This window comes from Zonotrichia leucophrys, chromosome 28 (genome assembly GCF_028769735.1).
Source record: "Zonotrichia leucophrys gambelii isolate GWCS_2022_RI chromosome 28, RI_Zleu_2.0, whole genome shotgun sequence".
In the NCBI taxonomy this organism is placed as follows: Eukaryota; Metazoa; Chordata; class Aves; order Passeriformes; family Passerellidae; genus Zonotrichia; species Zonotrichia leucophrys.
In genome coordinates, this window is record NC_088197.1 from 3,434,493 (window position 1) to 3,460,831 (window position 26,339).

Sequence of the window (26,339 nt, forward strand, 5' to 3'; positions counted from 1 at the left end):
GGCTTCGCGCGGGGAGCCAGGGCGCCAACCCCAGGAGGCGGGAGGTCCCGCCCCCTCATCAGGGTGACAGCTCCGCTGACCAATGGAGCGCCGGCGCGGGCGAGGCGGGCCGGGCGGCGCCGCCATTTTGTGAGTCTATAACACGGAGCGGTCTCGCTCGTCCCGCTATTGCGGCGCCTCCACTCCGCTCCCGACGGGTCGTCTGCGTGTGCAATGGACGGGTGAGTCCCGCCCGGCGCCGCGCCGGGGCCGTGAGCAGCGCTGCCGGGCCCCTCCCGTGCTGTGGGAGCGCCCGGGTTGAGCACCCGCGCCGGGAGCTGTGGGGAGATACCTGTGGGGGGCCCACGGGCGCGGCCGGCGCGGGAGGGCGGGGGGGGTCTCGTGTGGCGGTCGGACCCCTCCCCACGGGCGGCGGCGGGGGAAGCGGGGGCGGGCCCGGTGCGCCGCCTCGTGCGAGCCTACCCCGCGTGCTCTCCCACCGCCCCGCGGGTCCCGGCCGCGGCGAGCTCGGGGGTCCCGCCCGGAGGGGCTCCGGGGGTCCCGACTGAGGGGAGCTGTGGGGCCGCCGCTTTGGGCGGCTCAGCGTGACCCGCCGGGGCCGGGCGGGGGGCGGCGGTGCGGGAGCGCCGCGGGGGCGGGTGGGGGGCCCGGGCGCGGCCCCGCGGGGGCGGAGCGGGCGGGGCGGGCGCACCTGGCGGGGCGGCGGGCGGTGATTCACGGCCGCGCTCCCTCCCATTGTCTGGCGCTTCCGCGGGCGGGGGGGCTCTCGCTGGGTTCCTTTTGTGACCGGTTCTCGCTCGCCCAAGTTTCGCAGGGGGGGAGGAGGAGGAGGGCGGGCAGGGCTCTCTCGCCGCCTCACCTGAGTGCCGCAGGTACGGCCGCGGGCCCGGCCCCGCTCCCGTTGTCCCGCGCAACTCCCGGAGAGAAAACTTCCCTCCGCACACTGGGACTCGGGGAGTTTCCAGAGCTCAACTTTTATCTCGGGCAGCGTCGATTCCTCTTTAACCACCGCCCGGCGGGGCCTCTTTGCGGCACAGTTCGCTCTAAAGCGCGTGGTTTATCAGGGGATCTCTCTCGAAAACGAGCTCTCCGTGCTTCTTTTCTCCTGTCTGGCGTGGGGGATTTTTTTTTAGTGATGTGGTTTTTTGTTTCTTCTAGCGAGCAGTAGTTAAAATATTTCTAAAGGCCTCCGAGTAAGCAGTTTGTTTTCCCCGAGCCGTAAGTACGGGAAGCCCAAATTGGTGCCTTCTCGCTTTCTGCCTCAGAACACTGGTCTGGGCGTAGTCACATGTCTGGGCTTTTTTTACACGTTGAAAAGGTGGCGTCTCAGTGTTATTTTCATCTTAAAACCCTTAAAAGTACTGTATCTTAACAATTTTTGCAGTCCAGGATCGCTCTGCTGCTTTTAACCAGTTGCTCATCGGGTTGAATGATACTATTTAAAAAAAAAAAAAAAAACAAACCAACAAACCAAACAGATTCTCAGCACATGAGATCACACATTCTAGTGGTAAAAATCGGTTTGTTATCAGCTGTAGTTTCAGGGAAGGCGGATGTTTTGTGCGTGTTAAAGTAGTTGCTATTTGAATGTAGAAGTTGTAGTGTAACATACGAGACTCGGTTACCCCTGATCTTTTGGTGATCCCGGTGCAGGATCCGTTTGCACTGTAAAAGTGTCTCCTACTGAAACTTCAAAAGCTGCTTCGGAAAATAGTTTTAGATTCTTGCCGAGCTGGCAGCAAGTGGCCTCTGGCTCAAGGCTGCTCCCATCTCCTCCCAAAAATGATCCCGAGCTGTGCCCGAGTGATCCCCTTTGAATAAGTTGCTTTGTTAAAACATGCGAGGAGCCCTTATGGGCAATCCTGCTTTGGAAAATGACCTGGAGGTTTTACTGGTGCTGCTTATTTTTTTCCTCTTATTGCATAGGAATTATCCCATTTTTCCACGGGAAAAATAATTTTTAGGAAGGGCTTTATTGCCTCTTGTTGTGGAGCTGGGAAGAGTTTTGATGTCCTCCTGTGCAGGACAGGAGAAGGAAGCTTGGGATAATTTACTGAGGGGGTGTGTGAACTGGAAATACTTTGCACGTTTCTGTAATAAAAATTCTGAAATACTGTTGAAGCTTGTTTCCTGTGAAATGTGTTATCAAGTGAGTTACAACGATATCCCAGGAATCGATAGTTCTTTGGCAAATAAAATGACTTTTCCTGTTGCATACTTCTAAATGCCACTTTATGTAAAACATTTCCTGTGTGAGAGGCCCACAGGAGGAACAGGAAGTGGGAGAAACTGCTCTGGGGTAAGTTGGGGAGTTTGGGAAACGTGGGGGCATTGTTGGCAGTAGTTTTTTGGTTTTTTTTGAAGGTTCTGGAAATGCCTGGATTAGTGTTTATGTGCTAGCTGAGGAATGTGTGCTGTGTTTAGGGATGCTGGTTCCTTGCAGTGCTCCGTGCAGATGGGTTTCATTAGTTCATTAGGGCTGACCCTCGAGTGCAGCCAGCCCATCCCAGGCCTGCCCTGGAAAATCAGGAACTATCGCGTGGCTCCAGCTGCAGGGCTGGGTTGTGATGACACGGCACGTTGGGGGAAGAGGAAGTGTGAGGAGCTGAGCTGGCTCCTGCTGGTTCGTTTGTAAAGCTGGGGACACTCAAACGGCCTAACAGGACTTTGCTGCAGGAGGAGAGGCAACAAAAACTAGTAAACGCAACTTTTCTCATGTTAATTCACAATGTAGAGTTTTTCTTGAGTGCTTCAGGTTTCTTATTGTTGGTTCAAGGATTGCCCTGCCTGCTGTGTGTCACCCTGCTCTGTGGAGCTGCTGCAGGTCAGTCAGCTGGGCACTGCTGCATCCTGTGCTCTGGAATGGCAGGCAGCTCTTTGGGAGGAGTGCAGCCAGGCAGGGCTGTGTCAGATGGCTCCTTTCTGCTCTACATTTTGTGTTGCTGCTTGACAGGGCGTTGGAATTTATTACAAAAATATATAATCACCAGTGCAGAGGATAACTAAATTTTTAGGCTGTCTGGAGCACTCCCATGAAACAATCACATGGAGATGCTCTGGAAGATCACCCAGGTCCAACGTGCCAGGCTGTAGGCAAACCATTCTGACTGCATTGTGCACATTGCTAAGGAGGTGTGTGGTGTGCTACAGAGTGTTCAGTGTTCAAGGGATCTGGTGTGGTGCTCTTTTTCATCTTAGTTAATCAGAAAATCTTCATTTTAGGAGGCTTCAGTGTCCAAAGTGGAGTTTAATAACTGGTTTTTGGTAGAACTGATAGAGGAATCCTATGTGAGGTGTACCCCAGGCTGGGATTGCCTGGACCTCTGGGCACTCTGCTGATGCCCTGCTGTGGCATGGGGGCTGCTGTGAGCCCTGGCTCCTTCTCTGCTGGGACACAGCTCTGTCCCTGGGACCAGCAGAGCTCTGCTGTTGGTCTCAGCTGTGTCAGAGCCTGCCTGGCGCTCTGTGGGTGTTGGGGACAGGAACCTCAGAAGGGGATGTTGGTGACAGAGCTGACTCGTGATGTTTTCCTCTCGGTGTGCTCAGAGTTGAGGTCACATTGCTGGGCTGGGGGGGTTCACCCCCACCCCTGCCCTTGCTGCCCTAGGGAGTGGGAGAGCTGCAGTTTTCTGCCACTGCTGGGTCTTGGGTCTCCACCATCACCATCTAATAATTTTTCCTTGTATAAACTGTCCTTGGCTCACCTGCAAAGACAACTGTGCACTTTGACTTGCTTTTTTCTTACTACTGTAAACTATGCTGGATTTTTGTGGCAAACCTATCTAACTTTTTTAATCCTTTTCTTTCTTTTTTCTACAGCATTGTCCAAGATATAACAGTTGGTACAAAGGTAGGCACTTCTCACTTTTTCTCTCTTTTTACACTGCTCAGCATCTGACCTAGTTTTAGCCTCACCAAATGTAGATCTTCAGCTGTAAAGGGTTATTTCTGGTACCACATAAATGGGTTTTAACCAGAAGGTAATTCAGTTTCATGTGCATTTAAAACTTATGCTATGGCTCAGCATTTAGCTCTTGTCATTTAGGCATGGATGATCAACTTTATTGCACTTAGAAACAGCCCTTTCCCATGCTAAAATGTCAAGCCATGCTTGTTACTTGTGTGCTAGACAATGCTTCTCCATGAAGAAACTGGTCCTTTTCCTTTGGAGAACTCCATTTCCTTTGTTTGTGTGAATTCCTGCTCAGTTATATGTCAAAAATCCTTCTGCCACAAAAGGGAGGGTTTAGCAGCTGATTTTTATCTCTTGTGGGTACAGTAAACATGACCTTTGCCCTTGTGTAGTGTGAGGTTTGGAAAGGGCAGCCTTAGCCCTAAACTCAAAGTGCTGACAGGAGGCTCCTTATCAGCCACGGGTGGCAACAGACATCACCTTCAGGGGATCAGCACTGGTGCTGTGAAACACCAGGCTGGGAATGTGCAAGGCCAGAGTGGGCTGAAGGGTTAGAGTTTGGTTTGGTTTGTATGTTGTAACTCTGGGGTCAGGACTGCAGTGAACCCTCTGTGTGTTTTGGTGTGTGTTGGGTATTGGCAGTGCAGCTGAGTGGCTCATGGGGAGGCAGTGACCAAGAACTGCCAGAGTGGCCACTCAAAAGGGCCAGGGGAGTGTTGGGATTGATGTGGAGCAGAGCTGGTGCGCTGGGAGCACCTGCAGAATTAGGTAGGAGCATCACACAAAGTGCTGTTGGCCAGCAGAGATTTGTGTTGGAAGGACAGAATGAGCTGTGCTAAGCACAGACAGCCTGGCAGTGCTTTAGGGCTCTGAAGGGGCTCTCACAGCTGTGGGGGAAAGGTTACTTCTGCTTTTCCTCCTGCAGGAATCTCAAATTTGAATTAATGATAGTGTCTGGTTCAAGTAAAAATGCTGACTGATGCAAGGAGCTGAGTTTGCCATCGAATGTGAGGAGGAGAGGCTTGAGCCTGGACAATAAGGTTGGTTAATAGTTCTTAGCCATTATGAAAGGTGCACCAAGGCATCCCCAGAACAGTTTGATACCTTTGCTGGGAAACTGGTTAATGTTGGTTAAGGTCCCCTGGTTTTTAACAATGTGTAATTTGTAACTTTTAAAAGTGGTTTGACATAACTAAACTTAACCATGAAGCTGTAGTTGTAGATCTCAGTGAAGCTTGGAATTTTGGGGTGTGGGATTGCCTGCCTCATTTTATCCATCTGGGGGGATTTCAGACCCTGGAAAATGCAGTCAGATGAGGTCTGGAGCAATCCCCTCTGAGGCCTTCACCTGTGGCATGGGACAGCATTGTACCCACAGCTGTGCTGGCCAGACAGCAGGTAGGGAATGGTGACACTAAATTGTGCATGGAACATGAGGTTTCTTGTCAAGTCAGACCAGGCAGGTTTGCAGAAAGTTGAATCTAAAGTGTGGCAGAAGCAAGCAGGAAAGCTGAATCATCTTTGTAAAGGTAAGCTTTCAACTGATTTTTGCTGTAGCCACGTTATCTGATTGTGTTTAATTCATTGAATATGCAGGTGTAGCTCTTGTAATAGGATTCCCTTCCTTAGTGCTTGGGTGTCTGTTGGTAAATTGGAGTCTGTGCGTTTCTGAGAGCAAAGTGGAGCTTCTCCTGTGCTCCCATCCTCTGCCTGGGTCAGCCACAGCTTCCCCTGCCCTGGGGTGCAGCACAGACTCGGGTGTCCTTTCTGTCACCTGTGCTCATGAGAGCTTCCTGGCTGAACCACCAGATCACCCATGGAGATCTGAGCTGGAAAATGGTTTTTAATCTGAGGTGTAAATTTAATCATTCCTGATATGTGTGTACACAGAAGGTGGGAATTTGTTTGGGTGTTGGAAGGTGACAGTCCCCAAAATCTGTCAGCTCTTGCCATGCTCAGTGACCTTGTCCATGATCTGATACTGTCACTGGAATGTCCCAAAGCTGGCTCAGACAAGTAGGAAAAGTGCCTGCGACTCAAACCATGCTGAGCAATGTGTCACAGCAAACTCCCAGTGGCCTCTTGCTGTCTTGCTGTGAGTGCTGAGCTTAACTTGAAAGTTGAAAACTTTATGAAAGTCACTTTTTTTCAGTTTGCTCAACATTATCGCTTTAAAAGGCAAGCTGCTAGCATATTTTATTTTCTCACATCCTTAATTTACATTTTAAGAGTATTTACACCCACTTACTAATTTTTCCAAGGTCTTAATTAAATTTAGTTTCTTTAACTTAAGAAGCCCCCAGGTGTTTCAGTGGCTTACTCTTCTGAGTACTGTACTGCCCAGTGGTGTTGTTTTTAATCAGGTGTAATTGTAGTAGCCATTGCAGGCTCCTCAGTTTCAAGTGTGTGAATTTGTTTAGGAAGCTCATTGCCATTCTGGTGTGGGGATTCCTGATGCACAGCCTGCAGATCAGAAACACATGATCTAAGACTTACATGATCCAAAACTTACTTCCCATAATTTCACTGCTGTCTGAAAAGGAAATAAGTATGGCCCTAAGATGGAGGCATGGAGTTTGAGCTCTGAGGTGCTCTTTGACCCTGCAGTTGCCTCTTGCAAGTCTGATCAAGGTCTCACTCTGTTGTGTCTCTTTGCTCTTTGTTTAATTTCCCTGCATATCACTGTTCTTCACACTCTGAGAGGATGAACTGTGACACGTCGCTGTTCTTTAAGTGAAATTGCATTTTGGTGGTTGGAAAAGTCTCAGAATAGTTTAGGTGCTGAATAATCCCATAGTTTCTTGGCTAAGTCAAGCTCTGCTTGAAAGATTTCCCTTCCAGAAACCAAAAGTGCAGTTGTGTGGCGTTTGAGAAGTTAATTTTTAAAACAGGCTTTGCTGGAGTGTGATACAGGCTGACTGCATAGAAGTGATTTGTGGTGAAGCCAGGATCTTTGCCATGGGAACAGTAATTATGGCTTCAGGCAGTGGGCCAAGAATGTTGTGAGGAAATTCCAGTCCCCTCCTATGGTTTTAGTTAGAGGCTGCAACAAGCTGGCTCTTGTGGCCTCCCCATCAGGGTGAGCACACATGGGAGCCACATGTTGGTGGCAGTGGCTGCTGGGTGGCATCAGGTCACCTGGGTGTGCCAGACAGCTCCATCTCACCTGAGAGTGCTGCTTTGTGCACCTGGGTCTTCAAGTCATGGATAAAATGGTGTTAGAATATACTGGATTTAAACCTCAAGCCTGCTTTGACTTCAGTCTGTGATGATTTAAAAAAATGAGAAGAATATTTAATACATGTGAACTGACTCAACTGCACATTTTGAAGTTGTAGGGATGGACTCTGGTCTCTGACATCAGGTAGTGTCAGACTGGTAAACACAGGTACGCTGCTGCTGCATTTCTTGTCCTCTCACACAGCAAGAAGAGGAAGTATTATTTATTTACATGTTCCCCATGGCTCTGGTACAACAATTTAAAGCTTCCTGTGAGAACACACTGAATGCTGTGCCCAGCTGGGCCAGTGTTTGATCCATCCCATTTGTGGTTCTGCCTCTGCACAGCCACAGTTCAGGTGCCTGGAGAATTCCTGCTAAACCCAGGTGTTCCCCTGACAGATGGGACAGAAATGTCCTTTTATGAGTTCTGTGTTCCTGGAGTGACTCACCCAGCACTATTTCTCCCTGATAGGATTTCTGTTGAGCTTTACCAAGGCCTCTCTGCTCCGTGGCAATGACTTGAAAAACTCAAGGTTGAGCAGTTAAATTTCAGCTTGGGAGAGGTGGATCATAAAGCCTGGGCGTGTGCTGCCCTACCGAGCCAGCATGACTGCATTGCTGCAGCTCTTGGAGTTGAGGAATTTTGGGCTATTTAAACTGGCCACACCTTTTATTTGCTCAAAGGGCAGGTTTGTTTCACAGGGTGTCTCCATAGTAGCAAAGACTGAGAAGGAAAGTTAGGAGGGGCTGAGGGATGAGTGGGTTGAGGATCCGGCTTTGCTGTGAGGCTCTGATGGAGCTCATTGGGGTGAGCAGGTGCAGCATGAGAGGGTCTGGTGGCTTTCAGGAACTCCAGGGTTTGTCTGCAGCCTCTAGAAACAGCGTTGGCACTGTGTGAGGGAACTGCCATGCTCTGTCCCACCCAGCTTCAAAGGGGCTGGGAGTGTGTGTGTGTGCCATTGGGGATCCCAGTGGCTGCTTTGTAGGGATATCAGCCTCAATCTTGTCCAGCAAGAGGGAGGCTGTAAGAGTTTTAAAAGCCTGAAGTGGCAGGTGACTGGTGTTTGGGTTGAAAATGTGTCCCCTGTGCCTGCCAGATAGGCTGGTGCCTCTGCCACAGACCCACTGTCCATGGAATATGCTGACTGCTGGGCTGGACTTAATTTGATTAATGTTATATGTGTTTGAATTGGTACATCAGCCATGAGCAATTTAGTGAACTAAATAGATGCCAACTGCTTTGGTTCTGATCAAATGATAAATTGTGTGTCCAGTGTGTGAGTGACAGCAAAAGGAGCAGCATCACACTGTGGAATCTTGAAGTTGTTTTGTGTTGGTTTTAACTTCCCAGCTTCCTGGAGACTGTTGGGGATGCAGAGGGGTGCATGTGTGTGTGTTCTTCAGAAGTGTTTCACAAAAAAAGTTGACTCATGGTTTGTTTGTGACCCAAATTGGAATGTTTTTCACACTATAAATGACTAAAGAGTGCTGGAGGCAGGAGAGGGGAATAGAGGGGAAATATAAGTGAGCTGTGCTGGACATGAGTCTTTGGTGGAAGGCAAGGAAAACTGGCATCCTTCCTAGCAGTTTAAATTTAGTTCCATTCTTGAATCTCGAATCTCAGCAAAAAATGCTGGAATGTAACATGAGTGTGATGATGATGATGTCATCAGACTGGATTTCTCTTAATAGTTTCTTCGCAGAGATTTGAGCTGTGAACTGAAGGATCAGAGCATTCCTGCGTCCCTCTGGGACTGACCTCGCACAGCCCCTGATGAGCCACTTGCTCCTCCTGTGCTCAGAGGCATTTTCTTGCCTCTTTGATCAGGGCTGAGGGTTTTTGTGAGCTCAGTGGTCTGAGTCACTTAAAAAAAATATTACAGTGGTCTTTTATTGGCTGTACAATATTTTTCCAAATTTAGAGAAAGTAAAAAACAACGATGCCCATGTGCTCTGGCTTCTTATAGGACAGACTTCTTTTGATTTATTTTCAGAGGGGGTTTCCATGTGCTGGTGTTCCTGCTTTGCTTTCTGTAAGTGCCTGTTAGCTGATGGCCTGCTTGCCTCCAAAATCCACCTTTTCCCTCTCAAAGGTGAAATCCACCTTTTCCCTCTCAAAGTGCTGCTATCCCAAGTCTGTCTGAGCAGTGTAGGGTGCTCCACACCCAGAGACAGTCCTGCTGAGTTTCCTCATTTAGGGATGGAGAAAAACAGCTTTTTGTAGATCTTGAGCTTGACCAGCCTGTGGCTTCTGACTTTTTAAATCATTGTCCCCCTCCTTCCCAAATAATCCTTTTGCCTTTGCTTTCATTTTGCTTTCTGCCTGAAAGTTGATTAATATCATGTGTTTGACTTGAAATAAACATTTTTACGGTGGTTTAGTTTGTGTTTGTTTCTAGCCTTTTGCACAGGCAGGATGCAGTTGACTTACTGTAATCCATTTAAAATAAGTGCTGGATCTTAAGTAGATAAAGGATTATATAGGGCAGCTGGGAATTTCTGCAGCACTTGTAGGTGTGCTGATAAAAGCTGAGACAATCTCTGGCTTCATTCCAAAGTGTTGTAAGCCAGGTAAAATCCTACTGGCAGTGAGGCAATAGCAGTGTATGTGAGTGAGCTTTTTAAGTAAGAGCCTGGACAGACTAAAAATTCTTAAGCTTTATTTAAAACTTTCAAGCAAGGCAAGGCTTAGAGTTTGGGGTGTGGTCAAAAATACAACTGGGGGAGATAGGAAATGTTAAGCTGTACCTTGCAGGAGCCTCCCTCTCCCTGAGTTTAAAAAGAGAATGAGGGAATTGTTGAGCAGGGCTGCTTGTGTGATTAAATTAGTGTAGCTTGGGCAAGGGGCCTTCTGTATCCAGGAGCATCAGGCCAGAGGAGGCTGCTGGCATGGAAACCCCTCCCAGTGGGGTTTCCCTGGTGCCACTGTGCTGCTGGCTGGGGATTTGGGTGGTGGAAACAGCCCTGCCCTGCTCTAGGTAGGATCTGGCTGTGTAACTCCAGAAGTGGAGGTTGTTTGCAGTCAACAGGAAGGGGAGATTTGTTAGTTCAAATGAGGAATTTGATGTGCTGTGAGTGCACTGTGGCTTCTGTTAATCTCGTCATAAAAATACCAGCTGTGGAAGAATGGCTGAGCAGAAATGTCAGTGTAATTAATGCCTCTGGGAGCAGGGATGGGAGCTGGGGCTTGGAGATTTGTGTCTTGAAGTGCAGCTGGGCCTCCCTGAACGACTCAGGGAGAGAAGCAATGCTGTGGGTGGATATAGGTGAGCACCAAGCACCCTCACAGCCCTTGGCTGGGTTCCTTTCTTTTTAAACCTAAATTAAATTATATGAAACTTCAGAATCAGTAACTTCACTCCTGTCTTTCCCAGTATAATTCAAAATACCCAGTGGGTGAGAAACTCTTCTAAACCTGTTCAACCAACCAGACTTGCTTTGGTTCCTCTGCATCTACTGAATTGAGTACTTGGTATGAAACATTTGAATTTATATCATGGTTTTAAAGAAACTCTTTAGAGTCTGGAAAGAGACTGGTGATCCCTGCAGTATAAGGGCAGGGAGGCTTTGGAGTGCTCATTACTGTGGGTTTCAGTTTGCCTCGAGTTTGGTTGTTCCAAAAAAGCAACTATTTCCTGTGGTTATCCAATATCAGCTCCAACAGGAACAGAGGAAGAACACCCACTGATGAAGAGTCATGGTTCCTTGTGCTGGGGAGAGCATGGGCATGGCAGCAGAGTGACCACTGAGGCTCCTTGGGACACTGGGTCTGCTCTTTTCACACTTCAGCAGCCACTCCTGCACTGGGAGATGGAATAACTTCAGTGTAACTGCACAGTACTGCATGTACTGTGTGTAAACTTCCCTGTGTAGAGAAAAGACTTTGGAATAACTCCCTTTTTCCAACCGTGGCAGTCTTCCCTCCTTGTTTGCATGTACTTCCAGCTGGGAAGCTTACAAATTGACTGCTGCTGCTTTTGATGTTGAACAATCATCCCCCCTCTGCCTCCCGGCTCTGGTCGCAGTGGGCAGCACAGGCTGTCTCCAAGATAAGAGGGGAGTGGATTGGAAATTGCTCTCCTTAAAGAGACATGGACATGTGGAGCCTGGCTGCAGTGATATCCTTGCCTTCCCTGCCTGTGAGGAAGTTCTCAAATACACAAGAAAATGTGTATTTTAAACAAGCCATTAGGAAAGCTAAATTCTTTCCATAATGGTATAAATGCTTGTTTTTTCAGTTTATAGTTTTCTAGTGTTGCCTCCATGAGAGCCAAATATGTGGCTCATTCTCCCAGTGTTTCCATGATGGATTGCAGGAGCTGCCCACTGTGTTTGCACAAACACACCAATTTGTGCTGGAAGAGTTCTGGATGTGCAGAATTTTACAAGTTAATATTTAAGAAGATGTTTTTAAAACATTCAAGTCCCGTTAAAGCCTGATGCAAAGGCTTTCATGAAGCCAGAAACAGCTGATTATGTGGGTAGGGCTGTGTTTTGGTGAGTGGCTCTTGTCAGTGGCTGCCAGGTGTATCCCAGGCTGTGGCACAGAAAACCATACCTGGAGTGGCAGCAGCAATGCAGGCACAAGAGTGTTCTAACAGCAAACCAGAGGATTTTTTTCTAGCCTAGGAATTATGCCTTAATTTGAGTCATCAAAGGATGGGATCACAGTCTAATAGCCTCCCAGCCCAGCTTGCCTCTTGCTGCACTCAGGAATCGAAGTGCTAATTAGAACAGCTGTTAAAAGGCCCATTCCTAATGACTGCACCATGTGAGGAGGAGGAGGAGGCCCAGGCCAGAGCCTTAGTGGGAGCTGGTCAGCACTTGCAGGTGACCAGCAGCAGCTCATGAACAGTGGCTTGGAAGCTGGCCTAATTCTCATCTTCGGGACATCAAAGTCCTTGAAGCCTCTTTGAAGAGCTGGCAGTGAGTAGTCAAACGAGAAATTCAAGATTTGAGGGGGAAAGAAAAAAAAAAACCCAAACGGTGTGTGTGTGTGTAGCTGGGTGTTCTGGGGCTCTCAGTGACCTACTTTCCCAGCCTGTCTGCTGGGGGAGTGCACAGAGCTTTTGTTGTTGCAGGGCTCCTGTTTCTGCAGGTGCCACCAGATACAGGGTGTGTGGAAGATAAGGGTTTCTGGTGCCATGCTGTGGAGCAGGGTACGTTTCCATTGAGGTGGGTGAGAGCTGCCAAGGCAGGGATGAATTCTGAGCTTTTTTTCTATTGATGAAAACTTTTTGGTCTGGCGTCTCTGTGGAAGAATAATATAAAAAAATCATGAAAAAGTGCTCTTGTGTTTTAGATCTGTGGTATCATGTTTGCACACAGTTTACAATGGAATTTGAAGTTTTCTGTGTAATTCACTTGAAATTAAGCCATGCTGATTGTAAGATGTGTGTGCAAGTATAGATTGTGCTGAGAAGTCATTCATAGGCATGTTTGCTTTTGTCTTAGTAATGGTTTTTTGTGTCTACTACTTGGGTTGGACCAGTCCTGGTCAGTTGAGGTGATTTAGGTGACTTTGCAGCGAATGCTGTATCAGAAAATACCTTCTACCAGGTCAGGGTGCTCCAAACCCTGTTCAGCCTGGGCACAAACACTTCCAGGAATGAGGCACAAAATGCACAGCTTTGATTCATAACTGCCAAGTCATTCCCAAATAGTTTTGGCAGCTTCAGAGTGAAAATTCTGTGGGATGGGAGTAGTCAGAAACCTGTTTTGCCACGTATGACAGGAGAAGGTGCCTGGTGCTGTGTGTGTAGTGGCTTCACACAACTCAGCAACACTCCAGCCCTGAGATCCCTAATGCTGAGCTGAAAAGAGATATTGGATAGTGCTGCTCCATTACCAAACTGGATCTGACTGATATTTAATTCATGGAGGTGAGCTTCACTGCCCACTCTCAGTATGTTTTCACTTACACTTGTGTTCAACTCCTCTCCAGCTTTCTCAGTTGTTCTGCTTTAGGAGTGCCTGGATAGAATTGAGTGAAATGCTGTCCATTTATCTGTCATCTGTTCTCTTCCAGCGGGCAGCTGAGGAGCTTTTCTCTCCTTGTGTTACTACTAACGGACCCTTTATCATGAGCAGCAACTCTCCTTCTGCAGGTAATATTGCATGGAAACAAGCACAGCAATTTATAAATACTGCAGGGAGGCCTGGATTTTCCTTCTTAGTCATAATTTTAAAATCTCTTCATTTTTTATGGGACAGTGCTGAATAATAATAATAAATGTCTGCCAACAGCACTGGGCCAGGTGGAAAGGAATAAAGCACCAATCTGGGGTTAGTGGCACAGACTTGCACTAAAAATATAAGTGAGTAGGTGTGAGTTTTACACAAACTAAGAAATGGCCACTGAGGAATTGATTCCATTGCAGTGGCATTTGGCTGTGTCACTCTCATCGTGCAATTTGGGGGAAAAAAAGAGTAAAACCACATGTCTTCAGATTCAGGTTAACTTAGACTATGGAATTTCTCTGTAATAGTGCAGTAGCTGGCTGGGGAGCAGAGCAGAGTGGGAGAAATGCATGCTTTTTCTTCCAGATCCTTCTCATCAGCAGTAACTCTTGCTTCTTACAGCTAATGGAAACGACAGCAAAAAGTTCAAAGGTGATAACAGAAGTGCCGGGATCCCATCCCGAGTAATCCACGTCCGCAAGCTCCCCAGTGACGTCACGGAGGCAGAGGTCATTTCTCTGGGCTTACCCTTTGGCAAGGTCACCAATCTTCTGATGTTGAAAGGAAAAAACCAGGTATGGCCTCCCTAACATGGATTGTGTCAAAGGCTTGATAAGTTTGTCATCAGGAAACCAACTCCAAGTTGTTTAAACAGCTGCTGTGTGTTACGAGTCAATAACTTCTCCATACTCTTATTTTACTTTTCTGTGCTTATCCCATGAGCTGTAGAAAATACCACTTTCAGGCTGCAGAAGGAGCTCAGTCCATAATTACAGGTTGTCACTTATAATTAGCGTTAGGCCTGGTTTGGAAATTGCAGGCCTGGGATTATTTGAACAGCAGTGCCATGAGTTGGCCTTTTTCACTCAGGCTTGCTTGACAGCTGAGTTACCACTGTGTAACGTGGCATATTGAGGACACCTTTACAGATCTAGTAAATGAGCTGGGTATGGCTGAAATACTCTTGGGTAATGGGGGTGGTGTGCAGTAATTTGGTAACTAAAATTGTCTTGCAAATTAAGGAGTAAAAAAGCAAGCCAACTTTAATAATTGCTTAAAATATTGGCTTTAATCTTAATTATGAAAAGGTGCCTCTGATATATTGCATGGTGGGATTATATGGAAGTGCTTGCTGCAGTGACTTGCTACAATCCCTTATGTTCCTCTTCTGAAGGAGAGAAGCCCCTAAGGGTGTGGGGCAGTGTGGGGGCTTCCTGCCCTGGAGAGAAGTGAAGAGTCTGGATTATTGCTCTATTTTTATGTTCTTGGAGATACTTACATCTAAGTACACGCAGCATGGAGATCTTAGGGTGACACTGAAGCTTTGCATTAAATCAGTCTGGATAGAAAATCTTTATTTGGTCTACTGATAGTTGGATTTTAAACAGTTTCATGTGCAAAACCACATGTGTAAATGCAATTGTGAAAACCCAACCCAGTTGGAGGGTCAGGGTGACCTGGTGCTGCCCTGGTGTGACGTGTCCCTGTTGGATTTCACTTGCCAGGCTTTCATAGAGATGAACACAGAGGAGACAGCCAACACCATGGTGAACTACTACACCACAGTCACTCCGGTGCTCCGGAGCCAGCCCATCTACATCCAGTTCTCCAACCACAAGGAGCTGAAGACAGACAACTCTCCAAACCAAGCAGTCAGTTTGTTCTCTGCATTGTCATCCCAGGGAGGGGAGGGCACACAGCCACATCTCTGCTGCTGGATTGAGATCCGTGGGCTTTAGTAACATCTGGTGCTTTAGGATGTTTGTTTCTAGTGCTTAAAATATTTCTGTCAAGTGCAGCCATGATGGGGCAGAGCTCAGATGTGGTAGAGCACAGCCTGGTGCTGGTGGTGGCAGCACATGAACCCAGCAGGTCTCAAGGCTCTGAGCCCTCAAGGGTCTCTGCACCACCCACTCTGCAAAGGGGAAAAAGTTCCTAGTTTCAGTTCAGCCCCTTTTGGCAACTTTTTAGGACAGAAACACTGGAAAGAAGTTCAAGTGTTGTAGCTCTTTGCCTGTACATCTCCTTTGTCTGCTCTCCCTTTTTGAGCTGATTCCAATCAGGATCAGAGCACCCAGTGCTGTGCAGATGAAATGCTGCTGTTGGGTGCCTCTCACAAGTGTTCTGTATGTTGTGGGGGCTCTGCAGAACCCCAGGCACTTCTCACTTCTGGATCCCTTTGGTAAATGTGCATCAATTTTTCAGTCTCATCACTTTGTCTAGGATTCTGGAGATGGATTCAGAAAAGCCCTGGGTGCTCCTTTTTCTAAAAAATGGGATAATATTGCTGCATCAGTTTATGCAGAGTTTTGCCATAGCATGGTTGATTTAGTTGGCATTTCTGCCTTGCCCTCACTGCTTGGGGTGGTCTTTATTGCCTGTGTCTCAAATATCCCCCAGCCTTTGGAGCAGCACAGTTCTGCTCACTGCTGAATCCAGCAGGCTGTTTGCAGACAGGCAGCCCAAGGAGAGCTGACTGTGTGTTTTTTGGAAGTACAAGTGTGGCTCTGACAGCTTTTTTTGCCCCTGCAGCGTGCCCAAGCAGCTCTGCAAGCCGTGACCCAGGTGCAGGCTGGGGCTGTGGCGCTGGCCGCCACGGCTGCGGCCGTCGATGCAGGCATGGCAATCACTGGCCAGAGCCCTGTCCTGAGGATCATTGTGGAGAATCTCTTCTACCCTGTCACTCTGGATGTTCTGCACCAGGTAAAACACGTCACCACAACTGCTTGAAGATTGTTCTGGAGGAAGGGGCAGCAGCATCCGGTGTGTTGGTGTGGTTGCAAAGTCTGTGGTTTGTGTTCGTACAATGCAAGTTCTGAACAGAGCTTGTCTGGAGACCACACACTTGCAGGAGATGCTGCTAGTTTTAGTCCCCTACTCTTGCATGATTTCAATTTCCAGAGATTTGAGTCTTAGTCCACTTTATTGGATCAATTAAAGTTCTTCAGGTTATCTTTAGGTTTTAGCAAAAGTAGCTGATCCTCATCCTTCTGCTGGGGAAACAAATACAGTGTCCAGGAGCTATGTAGGCAGTGGCCATTTGGGAAAGTTGCCTCTATCTGCTGTGATTGCTTAATGTTATCTTCATGTTTAAACTACAAGCTTGACTGCATTTAAGAATTCCTGAAATTTCTGGAAGAGGTCGAGTTCCTGAAGGTGTTTGTGAATATTCCTGTTAATTAACCCAGAATAAACAAACTGTGCATAGGGAGGAGTTCAGCCACTCTGTTCTAGGCTGATGCCATGATGCCAATCAAGCAATGCCCACAGTGTGGTTTAAAACCTTCAGGGCTGCAGTTGAAAGCTGACAGGCTAAAAACACTTTTGTTTCTGCTTGTAATAACAGATCAATACGAAATTATCTTACTGGAAATGTGATAACAAAATACACAAATATTACCTTGCAGATCTTTTCCAAATATGGTACAGTCTTGAAAATCATCACATTCACGAAGAACCACCAGTTTCAGGCCCTGTTGCAATATGCTGACCCCATGAGTGCTCAGCATGCCAAACTGGTGAGTGCTGGATTATTCTCACTTGTTTGCCTTGTTTAATCCAAGCTCAGGGTGGGCTTTGGGGTGGGCTGACACCAAGGACAAAGTGTGAGTGGGAGGAAATTGCGACTTGGAGGCTGCCAGAGGGGCTTAATGAAGCCGAGCTGTCTCCACATGAGATACCTGTTCTCAGGTGGAGCTGTGGGATGGCCTAACACCCTCTCTCTCCAGAGAGCAATTGCTGTGAGCTTGTTTTGAATGCATTTGGGTGAGGACTGGTTTTGTTTTCTCTCAGTCTCTGGATGGCCAGAACATCTACAACGCCTGCTGCACGCTGCGCATCGACTTCTCCAAGCTCACCAGCCTCAATGTAAAGTACAACAATGACAAGAGCAGGGACTACACCCGCCCTGACCTGCCCTCTGGGGACAGCCAGCCCACCCTGGACCAGACCATGGCAGCTGCTTTTGGTGAGTTCAGCAAGTGGGAACAACACAAAGCCAGCTGATGTGTGTCATGGTGAACTCCCCTACCTGCACACCCCCTACTTCTTTTCATTCTCACTGTGCTCTGAAAACTGCCTTGTCCTTGCAAACACCACCTGGGCTCAGCTCTTTCTGAGGAACGTTTTTCCAAAGGTACCTAATCTTGCACTGACTGTTTCTGTCTGCATGCACACCCTTTGCATATTTGCAAATCTGAAAGCTAGGTCAAGTTATAGTTATAATTTAGCCTAAATGCTTTTAAGTGTTATTTCTCTTTTAGAGTGTTACAGTTAAGCTCTAAATTTAGGTATAAGTCAAGTTAAAGTACTGGTAAGTTGAAATGTTAGGCTTTAGGCAGCATTCCTTTTCATCACTGTTTACTCTGTTTTTGCACACACACATACCTAGGTAGGCTTCAGTTCCTTTCTGTTTTGATTGCCTGGATTTTGTTTGGTTTTGTTGTTGCTTGCTTTCTCTTGTTGTGGCTTAGTTGTCCTTTGTAAGTAGAGTGAATCTTGCCAACAAATCTTGCCAGTTGTGCTTTGTAGTTTAATTAGATATAACTTTTGCTTATACGCTTGTTGATTTTTGGGCAAACTCAAGCACAGTTTGGGACAGTGTGTCAGGAGAAGGGGAGGGGATGTCATCCTGGTGTATTTGGTCAGAAACTTTATTTGAATAGAGTGTAACTGAGGCAGAACATTTGGGGATCACTGAGGATCAGATTAGTGCCAAATCCCGTGGTCGGTGCCTCTGGTGCCACCTGGTGTTTGCCCAGGAATTGTTTTGGTGATCTCTGGGAGTCCTTTGTTATGTGAGAAGCATTTAGGGTTTAGCTTTCAACTAAATGCTTCTGTTGAAGGACAAATAAAGACATTTTGGCTAAGTTTAGGGAGGTTTAGGTTGGATATAAGGAAAAAGTTCTTCACCCAGAGGGTGGCTGAGCACAGAACAGCTTCCCAGGGCAGTGGTCACAACATCGAGCCTGACAGAGTTGGAGAAGCATTTGGACAACACTGAGCCACATGGTGGAATTGTTGGGCCTGTCCTGTGTAGAGCCAGGAGCTGCACTTAATAATCCTTGTTGCTCTCTTCCAACTCAGAATTTACATGGTTCTGTGAAGTTAAGAGTTTTCCTGCTGTTGGACATTTTTTAATAATGTGTCTGTCTTTCCCAGGTGCCCCAGGAATAATCTCTCCTCCATATGCTGGAGCTGGCTTTCCTCCTACTTTTGCCATTCCTCAGGCTACAGGTACTGTATTTGTAAGTGGAAATTCTGTGTAGGTTTTGTGTAGCTGAAGCATCTTCATGTTCTAAATCAAAGCAGTGATGTTTTTGTTTGGGTTAGCCATGTAAATTGTAAATGCTGGCATTTAGACATGGAAGGAATGGTGATCCAGTACATCACCTCAGCTAGGAATGCTGTGTGCAGCTGCAATGTCCTGGTGATGGGAAGAAGATGCATAAAGCAGGATGGGAGAAACAGTAAAGGCAAACTTTGAAATTATGTGGGTAAAGTGGTGAGGAGATACAAGTTCTTGTGCTTTGAATTTCCTCTTGTCATTACAGAGGTTAGGACCTCTATTTGATAGCTCTTAATTTGGTCAGGAGCAAGGAATCTGTCAATTTTTTCCCTAAATATTTTGAGAAGGCTGATATTTAAGGTGAACTTTGAAGTTTGCATCTCATGCTGTAGGTAACAGATCATTGCTGCTTCCAGAAGTAGCCAAGAGTCTGAAAACTGGAAGTGCTGACCATGCTTGCAGGAGAGCCAACCTAAACAGTCCTTGCTGGAGTTTTCAGCATTCCAAGCCATGTTGGCTCTCTGGGAACATGATGGAATTTCCTTGCTCATGACAAACAGGCAGAGTGGGCTGTGGAGGCGTTGCTGTTTTGGTAACATCCAGCCCTGCTGAGGAAACAAGAAGGGCTGCTTTGGGGATTAATCCATGGAATTGACTACTAGCAGTTGTTTCTTGAGCTCTAAAGCTCTTACCCTTGAAGGGCTGGTACTGGGAGCTTCTAGGAATGCCTGTGAGTGCAGCTGCAGTGTTCCCCAGTCAGGAGAGCTGGGTGATGGTGGCACAGGGTACCTGGTGGTTGCATGTGTGATGAGAGCACATTGTGCATGCCCTGGTTGGACAGACCCTCCCCATGCCCTGTGTGTGACACCTGCCCTGCACAGCAGAGCTGAGGCTTTGTGCTCATCCGCTGCTTGTGAAACAACGCTCCAGAGTGCTGAGGCACCTGCTCAGCACCAGGCACTGCAAGAGCAAATCCTCTTAGAAACCAAAACATTTCCTGCAGCACCAGAAGTGGAGGCTCCTGTTGCCCTTAGGATTACACGGGCACTTTTGGGAATGATGACTTGCATGGTTCAGAGGGTGTGCTGTTCTCCCTTCTGGTGCAGCAAATACACTAGAGTACGTGCTGTTAATTCTTTACTGGTTAATATTCTTTAATTTCCAGGCCTGACAGTTCCAAGTGTTCCTGGAGCACTTGCTCCTTTGGCTATTCCAGCAGCAGCTGCGGCGGCTGCAGCAGGGCGGATTGCCATTCCCGGCCTGTCTGGGACAGGGCACTCCGTGCTGCTGGTTAGCAATCTGATCCCAGAGGTTAGTGCAGTCCTAACTTTACTTGTTTTATTTTTCTCCTTCCTGTTATCTCTGCTTTCACTTTCTGAACACGGATTGGGCTGAAATTCATTGAAAGTGAAATCCTGCTGTATCCAAAGGAAGCGGCACCGCTAGAGCAGCCGCTGCCGTGCTCTGACAGCCCCAGGTGCAGGGCAGAGCAGTACTCTAGTTGCTGAAGGGAAATGGGAAAGTCCATCTCAGATTGAAATTGCTCTTCCTTGGTTCAAAGCCAAGGATGCTGCCTGCCTGCTCTTGTCCCCCAGAGACTACAATGCCTGTCCCTTCCTCCCTCTTCTGTGTGGAGTCTCCCCACCATTCCCATGGAATAGTGTCATTTGGGTCACAGAGTAGCCATGTCCATTCCTTTTCCTTGGCATGTTGTAGTTTTTAATACATTAATTCAGAACTACAGAGAGGCTTCATGCTGACCTTTGCTCTTTCTGTGTAGTGTCTGGATCCCTGCTAGCTTGACCTTGTACCTGTGCAGTGTTTCCTCTGCCATGTGCTTGCACATTTCCCCCTTCCAGGATTCCTGGAAGTTTTTCCTTAGCTAAACCCCTTAACAGCTCACAGTTTACATTTTCAATTCTACTTAACTGAGTGAGTTGAAATATTTGGAATTTCTCTAAAAATAATGCAAGTAATATTTGAACAAAAACCTTGTTTAATGAAAGACAGCACCATAAGGGAATTGGATATGGGGGGCTTGAATTTTCCTTCAGTCAGCCCCTGGATCTGGTTGGATTGAAAGTGTAGAACCTCTGGTGTTCAGCAGAGTGATGAGGCTCTGCTGAGGAGCTGTGACTGGTGGGACTGTGCACACACGTTAATAGCACTTTGCAAAGCTGTAAAACTTACCAGTGATGGCAGAGTCACCACAAAACCTCTTTGGATCAAAGGGGAAGCCTGGATGTGATGAATGATCAAAATATTTAACTCTTAATGAGATGAACCAATTGGATTATGTTTCAGACTGCTCTTACCTGTCATTGCTGTTCTCTCCAGGGCATGAAATAACAGCAAGGGCTGTGGAACAGTTTTGGGATTTGCTGCTCGTGCTGCCTGGAAACTGCTCTGCCATTCCAGGGACTCTCATCTCTGCTTTGTTCTACCATAAGCCCTGATAATTAACAGGCATCATTATTCCTGAGCAGTGTGATGCTTCCAAGTGTGTGTTCCATGAAGCTGTTGGGTGCCTGGATGGTAGTGGCAGGACAAGGGGCTGTGCTGCACTTCTCAGATTCCTCACAGCTCTGTTTAGGCAGGAGCAAGCAGTTATTTCATGCCCTGTGGTGTTTTTTTGAGGAGCTCTTCACTCTCCATCCAGCTTGTCTTTGGGCTAGAGAGACTTTGGGACTTGGACTGAAGCTGTGAACTAACAGACATGAAACTTTTTCCACTGCCTGTATAATCAGTGTTGTAGAAACTTACCTGTGCCACAACCAGTTAGTAAAGAGACAGTATTGCCTGGAGTGACTGCTCTGCCATGGGGTTTTCCTGAGTGGGAATCATGGGAGCTGAAATGGTTCCATTTTTTTCTTCCACAAGAGTGGGAGCAGTCCACACATCTCAGCTTGTGGTGACCCAGTGCTTTGGGTTTCTGCATGGTGAGGTCAGAGCAGAACAGTCCTCTACAAACAAGGTACCAGCTCCTTATCTGAGTGCTTCCAGCAGACCTTGGAGTGGGATTTGTGGCAGTGCAGCTGCTCATCCACATGATCTGTTTGTTTAAAGCAGTGGTTGGTATCCAAGGTGGATGTTCCTTGTTTACTTCCAGCCAAGTATTATGGCATGGATTGCTTCCTGCAGTTCCTGACCCCAAAGCAGCAAATGAAGCTGTTTGTGAGTTGGTCCATGAAGTCAATATTGTAAACAGAGAAAATATTCTTAGTAAAATTTTAGGGAATGCCATTGAATTGGTTATTGCACCTGTGGAAGTCACTCTGGGGGGATACTGTCTCTTACTCCTTTGTATATCTGAAGTAAAAATGCCTTTTCTTTATCATTGTGTTCCACTAGGTAAAACCTATTAACTGTTTCTGTAAGCAAGTTATTGTATGTAGAATTCTATAAATCTGACTGATGGAACACTACATATTCCTTATGTATTTACTGACCTGTGTTTTTTGCTACTTTTTTCTTTTCTCCCCATCCCTGAATTTTTTTTCTTCCCCCGATCCGGAATTTCTTTGCCAACTGACTGCACGGTACTTCTGCTTCCTGTTGTTGCTTGAAAAAAAAAAAAAAAAAAAATAAAAACATTCCCCTTCCAAAAAAAAAAATAAAACAAACCCTGCTCTTCGGAAACCAACCTGCCCTTCAATATTAACCATCTTGAAAACTTCATCATCCATCAACCAATTTCGCCATTTCCTGCGGGGACTCTGCCCTTCCTCGTTGTGGACGATTTGTGCAACCTCGCTCTCCCCTTCGATTCCTTACCTCTTCCCTGTCCCTCCGCTGCCTTGCTCTGCTGTTCTCTAAAGAGAGTTACACCCCAATGCCTCTTTATTCTTTTCGGTATGTTATTATTCACACTTTTTATTACCTTGTTTTTTCATTTATTTGAGATTACTTTTTGATACTTCAGAAATGTACAGTTTGCAGTTTGCCTTTTTTTTTTCTTTTTTTTTTTTTTTTTTTGAATGCATAATTTTGATTTTACATTGTTTACTTAGTTTGCTGTTTAATTTAGTTTGCCTTTGGTTTTGGTTTAGTTCTGCATGGGTTATTGCTTTGCATGTCTTTTGATAAGAGTTTTAAATTGTGAGAGCATGCGAAATTGTCCAGTCTTCTGGCAGTAAGATTTTGGCTTTTTGCTGAAACCCAATGTCTTTTCTTTAATGTATTGTTCCATTATTATTCTGCTATATAAGAATTCCCTTAATTAGAGCAGAATATGTAGCCATGGTTGGAATGAGATCAGTTCTGGTTGGGAATGGATGTTTTTGCTGTTGGATTGATTAGCTGATGTTAAGTTGAATTAGACCTTTTGTTTCCTTACCTAAGACTGTTCTTGTTTCCTCCCTCTTTGAAGGAGTCTATGGTGATGTGCAGAGGGTGAAGATTTTATTTAATAAGAAAGATAATGCCCTGGTTCAGATGGCCGATGGGAATCAGGCCCAGCTTGGTAAGCTTGGCAGGGTCAGACTTTGGGCAGTTAGGGACAAAATGGGTACTTAAAACTTTCTTTTTGGCACTTTGTTCTCTTTCAGTAGAAGACTTAAATTTATCCAGGCCTTGTGGGGTGTGGCTGTGGGGTGGCTGATGGGTGCGAGAGGGAAGCGGGCAATGAACGCAGTGAAGCAGAGGGACCCTGCAGGGTGTGGTGTCTGCGAGGGCAGTGAAATTGTGGCCTTGAATTGATGTCTGGAGCAAACTGAAGTGCCCTGCAGTGAGGTGTGCCCTCCCCTTGCAGCCATGAGCCACTTGAATGGGCAGAAGCTCCACGGGAAGCCCATCCGTATCACGCTGTCCAAGCACCAGACAGTGCAGCTGCCCCGCGAGAACCAGGAGGACCACGGCCTCACCAAGGACTATGGCACTTCTCCTCTACATCGTTTCAAGAAACCAGGCTCCAAAAATTTCCAGAACATCTTTCCTCCTTCTGCCACTCTTCATCTGTCCAATATTCCGTAAGTGTCAGCAGGGAGAGTTCCTGTGTGGCTGAGTATTGAAGTGTTTGCAGCTCTGTGTTGCTGTCAGGAGAGCTCACCCAGCTCCCTGTTCCATTGTCTTGCCTTGCCAAGAGGCTGCTGGTAGGGAATTTAGAAAACTCTCATGAAAATTAGTTTATTGTGATTACCTTGGTCTGTCAATGTCTGTTTGACTGGGAAAATTTTTTGTTTCAGACCTTCAGTAACTGAAGAAGATCTTAAGTTGTTATTTTCAAGCAATGGTGGGATGGTCAAAGGATTCAAATTTTTCCAGTAAGTGTTTTCTGTTATGTCCTCTCCTTACTCTGGGCTTTTCATATGGGAAGGGTGGAAGTACTTTATTCCAGTCAAAAAGCTCAAAGGTGAGCAGAATCCTTGCTCACAGTGTTTGACTGTGGAATATAAAGAATTCCTGAGCACTGAGTGAGGGCTGCATGTGCTTGCCACAGAGATACTCCTCTAAAGAGTGAGTGTGCTGCAGGTCCCTGGGGGGTTCATTCTGTGCTGGATGAGAGAACTTGGATCAAGTTGGGGAAACTCCTGCAATGGATCTAAACATGCCTGAAACTTGTGTCTTGTCAGGAAGGACCGTAAAATGGCTCTGATCCAGATGGGCTCTGTGGAAGAAGCCATTCAGTCCCTCATTGACCTCCACAATCATGACCTGGGGGAGAACCATCACCTGCGTGTGTCCTTCTCCAAGTCCACCATTTAGAGCTTGGGAAGGCCTGAGTAAAAATGGACTTGACTTAAAACCTCTGGGGTTCAGCCTTGACCTTAAAAAGGCTGGACACCAGGGTTTCAACTTCCATCATTCCAGAAAAAAAAAAAAAAGCCACTTTAAAAATGCAGCTGAAGTGACCTTAAAAGACCAGAGATTTTATTTTTTTAAAGAGAAATCAGTTTACCGGTTTTTAAAAAAAAAAAATAAGAAAATTAATTCCTCTTGCTAACCTTGCGGTGATGGGTAACAATCTTGACTGTTCCAATAAAAATCACAAGTTCAAGTTTACACTATGGAACCTGCTCTGGGAAATTCCCCTCCCCTCCTGCTCCTCCTCCCCCAAAAAGCAGATCCCAACAAGTTTTATCAGGTTTCACATTGATGCCTTTTTTTCAATTTCCTTACCCATCCATGCCTTGAAAGACCTAAAACCACTGTGTGAATTCACTGTAGCGCCTTGGAGTCAGGATTGTGGTGACCACGAGCTCCCAACCCGCCCAGCACAACACTCGGTTGCATTGATCCCACCTTAACCTGTGCACCTGCTGTCCTGTGCCTTAAACCTTCTACTTCTTTGGGGAAAACATCCGAGCTGCAGGGAGGGGATGGGCAGAGCTGAGAGGGGGAGCGGCTCTGGCTGACGATCAGCAGGGGGAGCTGGCAAAGTGGATAAAGGAAATTTTGGGCTGTGACTCAAGGGCAGTCGTTCCCTGCTGCCCCCTGTTGTGTGTGTGTGTCTCGATCTCCACAGTGTGCCCCGTGCCACTTCCCAGTCTGCTCGTGGGTCATTGCCACCTGCAAACTCACAGGTGGGAGTTACCTGAGAGCCTTTGGCTGAGCAAAGCTCTGGGTGGGGGAGCATTCCCAAGGCCAAATCACATTCCAGTGTCAGGAGCGAGCCCGCAGGCTCTGCCCTCACAGAGGGACAGCAGAGCCGCCGTGGGACACTTGTGAAAGATGAATCAGAGTTTGTCAAAATTGTGTGTGTATATACCTAAATGCTTGGCTAGGATTTGGAGAATCCTTGGATACCCCACAATTAGAAAGGTGCCTGCAGGAGGTACCTTTGTGCCCTTAATTGGAGATTAACGAGGCTGCTGTAGCTCCGCCGTCGTTCTTAGAGCATGTCTTCAGCATTTGAGCTTTTGTTTGAATCCTTGTATTATACTTTGATGCCGTTGCTGTCCTCTGTGCCTAGCAATATTTCCAGTTGACCAAATATTCTAATCTCTTTATATGCAAAAGAAATAGTTTTAAGTACCTTTTATAGAATGATAAGATGGTATAAACGTAATCTAAATTTACTCCTTTGTGGTATTACCCGTGTATACTGTACTTTATTTTCTTTGTTTTGTAATTAAAGCTGTAGGGCAGGAGTAGTTTCCAGGCTGAGGTCGTGGCTGAGGATGAGCAGAGCCGAGGGTGTGAGAGAATGAGCACAAACAGCTCAGAAATAGAAGGAAAAGGACCCAGGCTAAAGATTTTTTTTTTTACCTTTTGAACCTATAAGCCCAGATGTTGTTCTAGGAAGGGAATTTATTAAAAGTAGAATGCAGCAGATCAGTTTTTCCCAATGATACAACAATTTAATTTTTTTTTTCTGGCTTACAACTCTTTCCCGGGCCATTCTGCCTTCTATTCCGTGTGATCCGATGTTGCCTTACATTTCCCTCTAACCTGCAACCTGTTCGGATGCAAAAATAACAAGAATCTTGTACTTTTTTTCAGGGTTTTTCTGCAAATTGTGGACCAAAGTTTGTTTTTTAATTGTCTTAGTGTTGCAAGTTCTGATTTCCTTGCTTGGTGTGGGAGCTCTTGACTTGCCTAGCACTGAGTGTTTGGAAAAGTCTTAACTTTCTGTAGTTCCTCCCTGGACTCTCAAGGATATGAATTATGCTGGAGAAGCATGTGAGATCCAAGTGAGGCTCTGCCTGGTGCTGTGGTGTGCTGGGTACCCCAAAAAAGGGCAAAACCCCTGCTTAGAGCATCACCCCAGCTGCTTTTGGGTACCCCTAAATCTGTGCT

General features: G+C 46.6%; 1 protein-coding gene across 2 annotated transcripts; it reads left to right on the plus strand.

The window, feature by feature from the left end:
* The first annotated feature begins 106 nt into the window (after window positions 1–106).
* PTBP1 (polypyrimidine tract binding protein 1) lies at window positions 107–24,602 on the plus strand. 2 transcript variants are annotated; one of them, XM_064734023.1, is made up of 15 exons: window positions 107–221; window positions 3,820–3,850; window positions 13,164–13,242; window positions 13,718–13,890; window positions 14,821–14,967; window positions 15,848–16,018; window positions 16,723–16,833; window positions 17,108–17,282; window positions 18,476–18,550; window positions 19,768–19,913; window positions 22,421–22,454; window positions 22,972–23,064; window positions 23,353–23,569; window positions 23,786–23,863; window positions 24,173–24,602. In XM_064734023.1, the coding sequence occupies exons 1-15, from the start codon at window positions 214–216 to the stop codon at window positions 24,303–24,305; spliced, it is 1,671 nt and encodes a 556-aa protein (XP_064590093.1). In that variant the 5' UTR covers window positions 107–213; the 3' UTR covers window positions 24,306–24,602. The 2 variants fall into 2 exon arrangements, with proteins under 2 accessions (XP_064590093.1, XP_064590094.1); XM_064734024.1 differs by lacking the exon at window positions 3,820–3,850 and having other exon boundaries at window positions 134–221.
* Window positions 24,603–26,339: the final 1,737 nt, after the last annotated feature.

Coding starts and splice junctions, on each gene's coding strand:
- PTBP1 (XM_064734023.1), top strand. Junction 14,968..15,847: donor ACAACTCTCCAAACCAAGCA/GTCAGTTTGTTC, acceptor TTGCCCCTGCAG/CGTGCCCAAGCAGCTCTGCA. Junction 23,570..23,785: donor CTTCATCTGTCCAATATTCC/GTAAGTGTCAGC, acceptor TTTTTGTTTCAG/ACCTTCAGTAACTGAAGAAG.